This window comes from Mastomys coucha, unplaced genomic scaffold, assembly GCF_008632895.1.
Source record: "Mastomys coucha isolate ucsf_1 unplaced genomic scaffold, UCSF_Mcou_1 pScaffold1, whole genome shotgun sequence".
Lineage (NCBI taxonomy): Eukaryota > Metazoa > Chordata > Mammalia > Rodentia > Muridae > Mastomys > Mastomys coucha.
Window position 1 is genome coordinate 27,779,768 of NW_022196891.1, and position 13,946 is coordinate 27,793,713.

Below are 13,946 nucleotides of genomic sequence, written 5' to 3' on the forward strand. Positions count from 1 at the left end.
TACAATCTTAACCATACTGTAACTAAAGGCACCCCAAGCAGGAGCACGAGGTCAGAGGCATGTCATGAAATTCATCATGGCGAGGAAGCTACTTCATTTTCATGAGCCAGGCTGGATAGTCTGGCTCTGTTGGGCACTTACCTGTTTTCTCACAGTTGAGCTTCGCCTGTGGTTGTCCCACCCAATCAGAAAGGACCAGTCCAGCAAAGGAAGGAAAGAGAGAAAAAAGGGGACAGAATGAGACAACCACTCCTAAATCCAGAACTAAAGCTTTAAATCATGTAAAACAATTGTAACAGCAGGTAATGAAACATATCACAGTTTTGAGATCAGTCCCAGAAAAAGCTAAGAGACTTGCCAAGTAATTTCCCAACAAAAGCCTAATAGGCTTTATTCTTTCATAAAAGCATAGAGGTCTCTGCTTTAATGCCTATCACCATTCAAAACTTAAATAGGTGGCAAATAGTTTACTCTGTAGTAGAGTCACGTTGGACAATCTAAAGATCTTTCTGTATAAAAGGAAACAAAAACTAAACACCAAAAGAGTATACATCTTCTCGAGTCTCTCTTGGAAAAGAAAAGGGCCACTTAAATTAATTAATTTCTGTTTTTTATTTAGATGGCAGGACTTTCAAACTAAAAGGAACCTAGGGGCCTCTGTCGGTGCTTTTCAAGTTGTGCTTAGCTGTAGGAGTCTTTTTCTCAAAAGGCATCAGACTCCGCAGCACACTACCCGGGGGAGGACAGCACCTCCCTGTTTTGGGAAGGTAGGAGATGGGTCGGGATGCTGGGTCTCGTTCTGACTCTGCTGCCAGCCTGCCCTTAAGGCACCTTGCTGAAATCATAGTGCTTTTCTGAGCTCACAAAATGCTCTTGTCTTCAACAAGAGGAGACTGATATTCTAAGAGGGGAGATGAATAGTCCAAAGTCACATGTGGAGAAAGGGAAAACCAGCACGGGAAATCAGTGCAGCTCTTTTCAGTCTTTCCAGAGATGTGGTAGCTCTGATGAAGCTAAGACTACACCACTAGGAGATAGATTCTGCAGAATTTATCTTCTTAGCTCCCTCCAGTCCTCAAGAATGGCATATTAACAGGACCTCAGCTCTAATCCACTATGACAAAATGATGAAAATCAGTTTAAGTCATCAGTAAATAGTGAGCCTATAACTGTAAGTGGCCTCACGACTGTATAAGTTGCCAGGTTGATATAAGGCAATCTGCTTCATTAAAGCGTGTTCTCCTTTTAAACCAGCACATTCAGGTATCTGAGGGTGCTGGCTGAATGAATGCCTTGTTTTCTGCCAGCTCATAGCACCATTATGATGGTGAAGGAAAATATTTGGCTGAGGTGGAAAGGGAGGGAAGGTGGATGAAGACTGGGAGGACTGCATACATCAGCAAAGATTTCTCCCAGTGCTGTTTGTCAAGCCAAAGCAATGTAATATTTTGTTACCTACAACAGTCACTAATTAGTGCCTATCATCTTTTCCACGCACTTAAAACAAATCTCAGATCAAACGCTATCACCTAGTCTTCTTTGTATCAGAAACTTCCCCAGGGTCACACGTTGAAGTCTTCTAGCTAGAGGGTTATCAAGATCCAGAGTCTGGTGTTTATTTTCTTTGCAGTATCGTGGCTTTGGGAAGTTTCTTGAAGATTTTTAATCAAGTGACAACTCCCATGACATTATTTTGCTCAGACTACTCTGAGTGGCAGCAACTGCACAGCCACTTGAAAGGAGATGGGGTTCGGAAGGCAAAGAGAAGGAAGCGACTCCTGCCTCAGGCCACTCCTCTGCAAAGCCATCCAGTATCTTTTACAACACGAAGCTATGGCTCTTTCCCACAGGCCTCTCCTTATCCCTTCCCGGGGTCACTTACCTGGCCAGACTACAATCTGTCCGCTGACCTGTGGAAAGAGAAGGGCAACATGCATTTGTTGAAGCAGAAGGGGTGGGAGAGCTGCACACCCTAGGAATTACTCTGCCCTTCATATCTTCCTAGGGAGCCAGAGGCAGAAAGAAAAGGAACTGCCCTAACCTCATTGTGGGCAGGAACTCCGCTGCTCGAGGTTCTCTGAACCTCGTCAGTTCTACCTCCTAAATGAGAAAATAGGCATGGATGCATGGGAAGAACAAGTCGAATCATACTTTAGAGAAGAAAAAATTATGGTAAGCCTTCCCATACATGAAATTCAGCTTCTTACGTATGTGCTGAGTATGTACATAATGGTGGTGAGAGGTAGGTTTTGGGTTATAGGACATGGGACAGACTTGCTTGTTTGTCACTATACGAACAAACATACTTACACACACAGTTGACTTTGGAGAGGAGAAAAGGGAATGTAGAGAGAGGAAGGAGAAGATGTGTAGGTTCTCGATTTAGAAGTATGCTAAATTCTCCTGTAACTGGCATAGTAATGCTGGGATAACAATACCCATATGGGTAGCAAATGATGGCTTTCAACCTAATGACAGGTGGGAAGATTTTCATAGGCCAGAGACAGTTTTGAAAAATGAAATAGAAAACCTGAAAGTTGGTAAGAAGAATTTTAGTAAAAAATATGTACATATGCATGCATAAACCATGATAAAATATGTTGCCTTCTTTGGGCCAACAGTTAATGAAGCTTGATCTGTCTTAGCTAAATCAGTGGCAAACTATGGCGGGCACTGAGTCAGGAAAGATGAAGATCCAGGAAGGGCAACTCTGAGGGCTGGGGGAAGGCAGGGTTCTTTCTTTCATTTAGTGTTGCTAATTGTTAATATAGTTCAGCTCATTTTTAGCAATACCATCCCCCCAATCTTTAACAGCCCTGTTACCAAAGGCTCGGCTTTCATTTGCAAAAATATTATTCTGAGCCATTATTTTCAACATCTGTCCCATTTCCATTCTGGAATATTCATACACATCAATTATCCCTCTGTGGCAAGAACAAGAGGCTCTTGCATTACGGTGACAAATACTTACAGAAGGCAGGGACATGATGATTTGCACACAGGGTGATTTATGGCTATTATTTTTCTCTGTCTCTGGAACTTGTCATCTTTAAATTATGGCTATTTAGCGCCCCAGTGGTCAACCTCCACCCCTCTAGAGTAGCATTATTTGGTGTATACATGTGTACAAACACGCACACATACGTGGCTCCGCAGCCTTTTCACCTGTCTTCCAGGCTGTGCTGAGATTGTTTTGAGGAAAAGAAATCATACTAAAGTTTCTTCAAGTAATTTTTCTGGGCTGTCTTTCCTTTAACTCGCCATGTGGCTGCTAGCTTGGCAGTAAAGCCTTTTTGCAAGCAAACCTGGCTCCCACGCTTAGACCTGAACTCTTTAGGTAGGAAAAGATCAGAAGTTACTAAAAGGTTTTTTGGTTTTTTTTTTTCCCACACCAAAGCAAACACCTTTAAAAAAAAAAAAATCACAAGATCAAAGGTGCTAGAGAGAAAAGAACTCATCTAGGAGAACTGTCCAGGGCAGGACAAGGACAGGGCAAGAAGAGCAGATAGGTTAGTCTGGGCTGAAATACGGGATATTCCAATGCTTAAGCTAACACGCCAATGTGTCTTGTAATCCTGCTTTACTCCAGTTGTCTGTTGAGTGCTCCAGAATCTACTTTAAAGTGTTAATTGTTCTGTATGAGTGCAAGCACGGTGTCAGTGAGGAGAGCAATGCTCCCTGTGGAGGGCAGACTAGTGGGATGGGGGGAGGGGCAGAACATTCAGGGGCATCCCCAACCTGGAAATCCCATTAATCATAGGATGCTGAGAGCTAGGCAGGAGACCTGGGCAGGGCGCCAAACAACCTCGGGGAAGCTTCTTTTTCAACCTCGCCTTCTGTTTGACGGCCGACTAGGGAGAGAAAGTCCAGAATGTCTGTCCAGTTCTCTGCCCCGGTACTTTCCAGTATCTGGGTAAGATTACTGCCAGACATGAGACTATACAGTTAGCACTTTGGTCTTACTTAGTACAGCCACAGTAGAGAGATGGCTGCCACGTAAGTAAAGGGAAATGAATGTTCACCCTGATAGCTAAAGAAGCAACAAGTCTGCCCATCCCCCTCCATTTGAGGACCTTCTCTCTCCCTAGGACTGGGAGTCTTAACAACTGCCTGGAGAGGCCATGACTCTGTGCTCCTTCACTACAGATGTGGCAGAAAGGTGAAGGGTTTGGGTGCGAAGTATGTGTGTTCCATTTAAAGAAACATGATGAACATTAGCGTTTCTTACACTATCTGTTTTCCCACTGCTCAAGCAACCACTGAATAGTCTAGGAAGAGAAATACATTCATATAACCAGTTGGGGTTGGCTGGCTGAGGACTGGAGGCACGTGCTTAGAAGAGAGCACTGGGTCTCTCTGCTCTACCAACCTCCAGCAAAGCATGCTCACACTCACTTTCTCCCAGGGTTTTCTGCAGGAGGTCATGCTTGGCTTGTAACTTAGTGATGAGGTTCCTACCCTCCAAGTACTCCTTCATTTTCTGTAAGGGAAGAGGAAAAACAAGAGAACTTAGATTCCTGAAGAAACACAAGATACAAATGTTCAGTCAGATGATTACTTTTGAGAGGTCATTTGATTGCTCACTTTCTGATTCAAATTTCAGGTAAGTCCATTTAAATTCTTTTTTTACAAAAAAAATATTTCTCTCACTGGGCAGTGGTGGCGCACACCTCTAGTCCCAGCACTTGGGAAGCAGAGACAGGTGGATTTCTGAGTTCGAGGCCAGCCTGGCCTACAGAGTAAGTTCCAGGACAGCCAGGGCTACACAGAGAAACCCTGTCTTGAAACAAACAAACAAACAAACAAACAAACAAACAAACTCTCTCTCTCTGCTGATTTTCATGGTAGGTGCATATCCTATATACGATTTTCCTATGAACTTCATGTTAGCCTGAATAAGAAAACTATTCTCTAAGGAAAGTGTCTCCTTCAGTCCCAGTAATGAATGAGAGCAGCAGGGGGGTGGGGTGGTGGACGACCTTCCTGATGTTGTTGGTGTGAAGACATGCACTTGCTGTCTACCACTTAGGCTGAAATCCTGCTCCTCCCAGGGTGCACTTCCTTGCCCTAGCAGCAGTGTCAATGGTAAACCTAACCTGCAGAGCTGCCTTGTATAAGCCAGCCCCTAAGAAATCTCATCTTCTACTCTAATACAGGCTTCTGGAAAGTTGGGAGTTCCTGAGTGCTCAGTTGGAGCAGCTGCCACCCAGCACATGTACCTACAGATGCCAAGCACAAGATGAGATGTGCTGCCACACTTGCAACAGCACGTGTAATATGACTGCTGTTGTAATTTCCATTTTGACATCTCATCTGGTTGGTGGATAATTCACCAAATCCTCAAAACAACTACACAAATTACTAGTATCATTATTCCCACTTTACTTGAGTAACGAAAGAAGGTGGTGTGGTTTGAAGAGAGTAATGATATTGCTCAAAGGTCAAAAAAGACTGATGGAGTCACTAGCTGTTGTGTAGCAGGTACTCCCCTCACCCCACCCCCTGTCGAAACATTCCATTTCCCAGGGAAGCTCCATAAGAGAGGAAGTAAAAAAAAAAAAAAAACTCAAAGATAGGCCCAGAAAGTTTCTAAAACTGACCAGATTCAGTAGACCCCTCTCCCGAGAATAAACAAGAGAGACAGACTGCGGAGTCACCTCAGAAAAGCCCAGCTGCTACAAAGAAGCAGGAGACAGCCAAGTCACCTGAAAAGAATCAGAGAACCAGCTGAGCTGCCTGGGAGAGGTTCAGGCAAGGCCACCTAGAAAGGCCTAGAAAGGGCACTCCTCAACCCATTAGGTTGCCTGCAGGCTCCACAGGGTTCCCCAGCTGCCCAGCTTTTGAGAGCTTTTGGAATGAAGATGTCTTTAAGTCATTCCTGCTCCTGAAGGGCCCCCCTCCCTCCTAAACCTCACTGGTTCACAAGGAGGACTTTGGTGGTGTCCCTGTTTTGGTCTGTTATGGGTTCTCTATTTGGGGTACGCAGATGTGTGTTGTGTCTTCCCAGGAAACTCTTGTCACATAATAGAATCCAAGCCTGCAGTTTGACAGGATGGTGTGTGCTCTGAAGCATTATAGTAAAATGTTCCACCTAGTGCATTTAGAGCCAAAGAGAAGCAGAACAGACTTTCACAGTAGTCATTCTGTTTACATTAACAGCAACCCTGGAGGCTTTAGACTACTTTAGTGCACAGTCTCTCAACTGATTCTCATGCTAATTCTACCCATAGCTGAGGAAGATAGTAGTAGTTCTTATTGGAGAGGAGAAGACAATCCTGAGAGAGGAAAGGTATCAGTGCAGGCTAGTAGGCGGTAATTCCAGCTGAGGACTCTTTTTCCACCCTCCTCTACCACCATGCTTGAGGACCCAAGTCTGCCCTGGCTATCTCCTGATGCACTGGTTTATATAATGGTGTTTAACTTAAAAGCAAATGGGAAGGTCTCTCAAAGCATGATCCATAAGTCATAGAAAGACATGGCTTTGCTCCAATGAATAAACATTTTAATAATAATAGTTCTGTCTTCTACCGTGTACTAACTAAAAAGAAAAAAAGAAAAAGAATTGTACACTAAGTGATGGGTTTGAGTCGCAGCGGGACGCGTCTGCAGATACCAGGCTTAGACAGTTCCACGTGTAAGAGGTTTAATTAAGAGGGGGTGGGGGATAGCAGCGCAGAAAGAGAGAGAGGGGAGAGAGAGAGAGAGAAATGGAGGAATTGTCTCATATATACGGGTTGTGACGTAGTAGGTCCAGGTAAAGGTGGGAGTTGAACCCAATGGATTCTGGGAATATGGTGGCTGTTGTCTTGGCAACAGGTCTGTGGACCCGCCCATATCTGCCGCAGGTTCTGGATGCTAACACTAAGCCCTTGATTTTTATGACTGTTACCATTTCATTAATGATAAATAAAGTGAAAAGGTCTGCGTTCTCTTACTCTACATTTTTTTATGTGCAGTATGAGGTTTTAACTAAGAGCTTGCTCTCTTCTTTTCCATCTAAAACAAAGGAAAACTTGCTTTTCTGGGAGATGGCCTCAGGGTCTCTTGTGCTTGCCCATGTGGCCCCATGGGTAACTTGTTAAATTCCCATGGCACCGTTTTCATATAGCCCTATCACAGAAGGGTTATTCGTCTGGTGTCTTTCTATCCAGAGACCATGTCAATGACTATCCTGACAATTCATGATGCTTAGTGCCAGACAGTAGAGACTTAGTAAATATGAAGAATATGAGGTGAGCAATCTCATTCTCTTCTGTATAGACTGCTCTTTGCAATTATAAACCCAGCCTCTACTCTAAACAACAAACCCCATGCTAAGTCATTTCTGCTGCCTTATTTAAGGCCTGTTCTCTGATCCTTTATGCCTGTGCATGAGAACATCTGCATGAAAATAGGCTCTCTTGTCACCTTTCTCTTTCCATCTGTTCCAGCTGTCAGCTCACTTGCTGTCAGCCTTCCCTGGATGATATCCTAATCCCCATCCAATGCCTAATTGCGGGTTTGGAATCATGCTTAGGACCCAGAGTGGACAAGCCTCTAGGAAATATCCACTGCTAATAGTACAACCCTGAAAAGCCTATCTTTGGAAGGTTATCCCAGGAGTCTCAAGGGTTGCCCAAAGAAGGAAATCCAAGAAGCTATAACCTCTAACACAGATCAGAATGCTCAGAATACAGCCAAAATTCTGAACAGGAATGAATAAAAATTCCTTTCTCTCCCTCAGGTTTCTAGTGTCAATTTCTAACTCTCCCCTCAACCCCAAGTTCATGTTCACAGCTCACTGGGCAACTTCAGCTGTTACTTGGTGAACCATTAAAACAAATAATAATCTGATAAAGAAGTATACAGTTACCTTTTCAGGTTCCATTAATCTAAAGGATCAAACTGCACCAAGATAGGCTCTGCGTCCCTAATACAAGGGGGTGGAAGAACTTCGGGTTTGGCATCTAGGTGGGAAGGCAAAGGGATCCCAGAGTCTGCAGGCATGCTAGCCACCACTTCCTTATCTCACCCACAAGTCAGGACAGACATGCTGGGGATAAATAATCCTCTCTATCAGGGGGGTTGAGGTAAAAGGGTTCAGTTGCTGCTGAACAGACACAGAGCTGAGGTAGCAGAAGCCAGGGGAGGAATAAGTGGCTGTTTAGTGACTTAACATAATATCAAGATTATATATAATCGGAACACACACACACACACACACACACACACACACTGTAATATATCAGATCTACCCTTAAGAATTCAGATAGTTTGACTTTGTTATTTTCAATCCCTTCCTCATCGTACCTCCCACTTGAGAACTCCATACTTGGGGGCTAGAGAGGTGGCTCAGCAGTTAAGAACACTTACTGCACTTGCAGAAGACCTGGGTTCAGTTTCCAGCATATACATGATGGCTCACAAGCAGTGAGGTAAAGTTTTGGGGTTCCAGTGCCCTCTTCTGACCTTTGAAGCAATTGCATGCAGACAAAAACTCACACACACAAACAAAAATAAATTTGAAAAAAAAATGTTTTTTTTTCTTTTTTTTAAAAAGACCCCAAACTCTGTTTTTTTTTTTTTTTTCATAAAAATATTTAGGAGACTCCAACTTCCTAGAGCTTCGATGATGCTTGGCTAACCAGAGCAAAGAACTGGCTAAATGGAGATGATGCAATAGAATTCTGTCCAGCCATTAGAAAAGGATTTCTGTGAGATATGGGACATTTCTTTCTAGACTAACATGAATAATATTCAGAATAAGTGATGACAGTCCAGTGGGAACAGTGAGAGTGGCATACTCGTTGTCACACTTTATTTCTTAACATTTCTCTTGCAGGGCTGAAGAGGGGACTCTCAGAGCCACACAAACTAGGCAGGCACTCTTAACTACTGAGCTCCATTCCCAGCCCTGTTTGTTACAACTCCAATGTAGTTTATTGTATTAAGGGGCACTGATTGCCTATGCATAGAAAACCTCAGAAAGGTTCTGAATATACTAGTTTCAATCCATGGCAGAAGGGAAGGAAAGTAGGTGGCAGGGGTAGGCAAGGCATGTGTGCCTCCTCTCTAGTTTCCTTTGGATATATTTTGTCTTTTTAAAAGGATGTAACAACAACAAAAGGAGTAGACACTGAGGGATGATGTACTGTAGAAGATGAGTGACAGCCCCAAAGACAAGGAGGTCAGAAAACACTTCCCTTCTTATAATAAGGGAGGAGAGTTGCTGAGCCATTCCTGTTAGCTCCTCAGCAGGGCACAGAGGGAAAGCCGTGCCAGCAGGTGACCTGAGCTCTCGGCTCAGCTCTTGATGAAGGCCTCGTTCAACCTATCTATCCACTGCATTTTTTTTTTTTTTTAATTCTTCTTTTTCCCCAAAGCTCTCAAATGAGAAGGCTTGGTTACATGATATTTAAAAGTTGCTTTCAATTTAAAATTCTATAGTTTTCCATAGATTATTATTGCAAGCAACTGATCTTCGTAAGACATGCTTCAAATTTCTAATTGATGCCACATGGACAGATTAATCCGATGACAGTAGCAAGCAGTCATAAAACTATCCCCAAAGCCCACGTGGTCACTAGACACAGTAGCTATGGTCAAGCCACGATGAGGGATAGCTCCACCACTTTCCAAGAGCAGGCAACTTCCAGCAGGGGTTGTTTTCATTTTTTCTTCACTATTTGGCAAGCATAGGCAGGCTCTCTGCTTTAACATGGAGACCAGAGTGTCCATTTCACTACTACTACCAAAAATGCCCCGCTACCAGAACATTCACTACCTGACACCCTTCAGATCTACTCACAAGAGGAATGAATTCTTGCAAATCTAGAGAAGCCAAAGCTCATTGCTGTTAGTTAAAGCAATGTTCCTAAAATCTGACAAGGAGTCCTATGGCTAACAAAGTCATGAAATGGGTTGCAGAACCCCAATGTATTGAGATAAAAGGGGAACAGGTGGGTAAGATTTTAGAAGTCACAGGTTTAGATAAAGTTATTTCTTTCTTAAAAATGATTTATTTTTTTGAATTACGTGTCTGTGTGTGGACTTGTGCATGTGAGTGTGCCCATAGAGGCCAGGAGAACTGGAGCTGGAGCTATAGGCAGTTCTGAGCCTGAGGACATGGGTGCTGGGAATCAAACTCATGCCCTCTATGAGATAATTTTATGAGCTCTTAAAAATGCTGAAGTGTCTCAGCAGCCTTCTTGGTTTAGAACAAATATCGACTTCTGAACATGTCTGCTATAGATTCATTCAAAGCAGAAAGGAACTCTGAAAAGACTGGGTTAAGTATAGTTTTTTTATACCCAAAATTTCTTGTCTTCTTCTCTTTTGTTGTTGAGTGTGTGTGCGTGCATGCATATATGCCAGAGGTCTGTGTTAGTCACAGTGTCTTCCTCAATTTCTCTCTAGCTCTTTTTTTTTTTTTTTTTTGAGGCAAGGACTCTCATTGAACCTGGAGCTTACCAATTCACTAGCCTGGCTGGCTAGCAGGACCTAGGGATCTCCCTGTTTCTACTCCCCAGTTCTGGGAATACAGGGGTCTGGGTTTCTTTTCCATGGATTACTTGGGTTCAAACTTAGGTCTTCCTGCTTGTAAGGCATGCTCTTTACTGACTAAGCCATTTCCCCAACCCTTAAGCCCTCAAATTTCTTAACTGGAGGAATAGAGGAGGGTGAAATGGTCAAATACATTGAATGCATGTATGGAATTCTCAAGTTTAAATTTAAAATATAAATATAAAATTTACATATATAAAATATATAAATATACAAATTTAAAATGTATTTTAAAAATAGAATCTTCTGAAATATAATAAGACTGGGTCATTGACATTTAATCAGCTCAGAAAGAGTTGCCAAAATTTTCTATTATTAAGAGATAATATAGTTTGGTAAGGGTGACAGTCATAGCACCCATTAGAGTCAAGAAGTTCTATTAACATGTAATTTAGATTTCTGAAGGCCTTTACACTGTTACATAGTCTGCTTTCCTTAAAGAATTTTATTCTTCTTGCCAATCCTCTTTGACCTACGCATATTAAACACAAAAGCCAGTTTGTATGATGCTCCCCCAGCTCTAGTCATGCTTCTCATGCACATTCACGCCACTTACAGACTGTACCTTTCTTACTTAGAAACACATGAAGTCAGAACTAAAGTTCTCCCTGTGTATGCCTACGCCCTCATTCTCTTCTTTCTCTTCAACTCTAAGCATTCCCACTTTGTAGCATAGAATCTGGCATACAGTAAATATACAATAAATGATCAGTGACTAACTTAACAATGATTGATGCATGGATTAATAATGATGATGGTAAAATGAGTAGGAGTTACTGAGTGCTGTGAATAGGCAATGTGTCATCCCATCCTCTGTATAGATTTGCATATGCTTAGAAGGTGTAGAACAGACTGGAGACAGAGTTTAGTGATGCGCCTCTTGCCCAGCACATATGAAAGTTCAACCAAGAAACAAACAACTGCCCCCCAAGCAATCTGAAAATATAATTAAATGACTTAAATTTATAATGCGATATATACAACCATGTCTCGTTTTTGTAAATATAATTTTAAATACATGCCTCATATGTATTTATTTTCTTCTTTCTGCTTCTAAGTTTTATATAATGACCATGTTTTAAAATATTTTTCTTTATATAACAAAAAATTTTGAGTTGCTTTAGAACAATATTCTTAAATCATATTCTTTCAAAAGTCTCCTTTGGGATTTAAAACAACAAAAACACCAAAGATTTGGAGCTTAACTAAGTGAAACAGATTTACAAAAACACCAATAAATCATGTTAGGGCTCTTAAAGAAAAAAGGAGAATGCTCAAAGAAAAAAATTAAACAAATTGTCCCAGCTGGAAGAGAAATCTAATTTGCTCCATGCTGAGTGTGCTGCATAGAAGACAAGGGAAGCCCTTTCATTTGGTCAGTGTTCATTGTCAATGGCCATGTGGTATCTTACAACTGAAAAGTCAGTTTTTCTTTTCTTGGTCATCAGAAGATAAGGAAATAAATCTTGGTGCAGGCAAAAGTCAGACTTGGCAAGTTCAAAACAATTTAATTATTAAAAAGCAGCACAAAAGACCAGATAACAGCTTTGAAAAAAAAAAAAACTATTAACATGTGTACACATAGACACAAAGATACACACCTACCTATCTAAAAGGAGATCTGAGAAAAATGAATAAAATATACTGCTTTAGAATTCTCTACAAACCCACCAAGTTTAAGTCTCATTTAAGTCTCTTTAACTTTTATCAATAATTAGAAAAAAATAACTTCCTGATAATGAAAGTTATATGGTAATATACTCAAATCACTTAGGAGAGACTTTAAATTTCTTTTTTCTTTTTTTTTTTTTTTGGTTTTTCGAGACAGGGTTTCTCTGTATAGTCCTGGAACTCACTCTGTAGACCAGGCTGGCCTCGAACTCAGAAATCCGCCTGCCTCTGCCTCCCAAGTGCTGGGATTAAAGGTGTGCGCCACCACCACCCGGCTTTTAAATTTCTTAAAACAATATACAGATTGGCAAAGATATTTGAATACAGTCCTCAAAACCCAATAAACTTAATTCCCTTATCATGATTTCCTATGACTGGGAGGGCTACTTTCCAATGAAAGTATACTAGCTGGTTAAAAATTTCCCCAACTTTTTTCTTAGTTTATTTATTTATTTAGGAGCACACAACATCCCCCCGCCTTGGTTTTTCAAGACAGGGTTTCTCTGTGTAGCCCTGGCTGTCCTGGAACTCACTCTGTAGACCAGGCTGGCCTCGAACTCAGAAACCCGCCTGCCTCTGCCTCCCCAGTGCTGGGACTAAAGGCGTGCGCCACCACTGCCCGGTTTGGGAGCATCCCTTTCTTTGAGGTCCCCAGAAGACACATATAACTTGTAGATGCTTGAAGTGTACAGGTGGTGTCCAAGCAAGCCAGGTTCAAATCTTGTGTATTTAAAGCTTGCTTTTCAGACAGCTGGCAAAACTCTTGAGTCCCAAAGCTCCTGTGGGTGTCAGTGTCTACTGATGTTCCTCTAAGGCCAAAGAGTGCCCTTACCGTGAAATAAAACTGTTCCGTCTCTTGCTGGTTAGCTCTCCTTTTAGCAATACTGGGCTTACTCATGAATGTTTCCGAGACGGTTGATTTGACAGACTCCATGGAATTGCTATACTGGAAGCAGTCAGACACATCAAAATCTTCAACAGTCACAATGTCCTGAATGGTCTGCAGGGTGGCCTCCATTGTCTTTTTTACCTATAACCATATGGCCAAAATAATCATGAGAAGCAGGCTATATAAGTTAGCAGGTGGCAGAGCAATGAGGAGGAGCTTGAGAAGGAGTATGCCAGCAGATCACAGTTGCATTTCTCACTGAACAGTGCTGAGTGACTGAGTGATGCACATCACAGGAACACAGCTTCAGCGCATCGCTCTCTACAGCACTGCTTTTCTGCTGTGTATCTCTGATGAATGTTTACTTTCTTCAAAGAGACTTAGTGTGTGTGTAAGGATGTTTTGCCTGCGTGTGCGTGCGTGCGTGTGTGTGTGTGTGTGTGTGTGTGTGTGTGTGTGTGTGTGATGCGGTGCCTGGTTCCTGTGGAGGCCAGAAGAGGGGTTGGAGCTCCTGGAACTGAAGGTAGGGATGGCTGTGAGCCACCATGCAGGTGCTGGAGCCAAGCCTGCGCCCTCTGCAAGAGCAACCAGTGCTTTTAACCACTTAACTCTCCAGCTCCAATATTTAGCTTAAGAGTTGGTACTCTTTCTTTATTATAATGGAAGTGCAAAGGAAAACAGAATAACATAATTGCAAAACACTATCTCCAACATACTGGAGCTAATTAAAATATGTGATAGATTTTTGTCCTTCAATGTTCCTGGTGCTGTTTCATGACCTTCAATCAATGAATGGGTTTGTTTTCCTATTCGCAAACTAAGTGACCCAACTTCCTAGTAAAAT

General features: G+C 42.2%; 1 protein-coding gene across 12 annotated transcripts in view; it reads right to left on the minus strand.

The window, feature by feature from the left end:
• Srgap2 (SLIT-ROBO Rho GTPase activating protein 2) overlaps positions 1-13,946 on the minus strand; it is a 232,036-nt gene that overhangs the window by 42,501 nt on the left and 175,589 nt on the right. For all 12 annotated transcript variants that reach the window (XM_031381747.1, XM_031381730.1, XM_031381757.1 and 9 more), the window contains exons 10-13: positions 13,046-13,243; positions 4,396-4,480; positions 1,883-1,910; positions 142-166 (exon numbers count right to left, since the gene is read on the minus strand). In XM_031381747.1, coding sequence (XP_031237607.1) covers positions 142-166; positions 1,883-1,910; positions 4,396-4,480; positions 13,046-13,243 — 336 coding nt within the window. The remainder of the gene's footprint in view (positions 1-141; positions 167-1,882; positions 1,911-4,395; positions 4,481-13,045; positions 13,244-13,946) is intronic.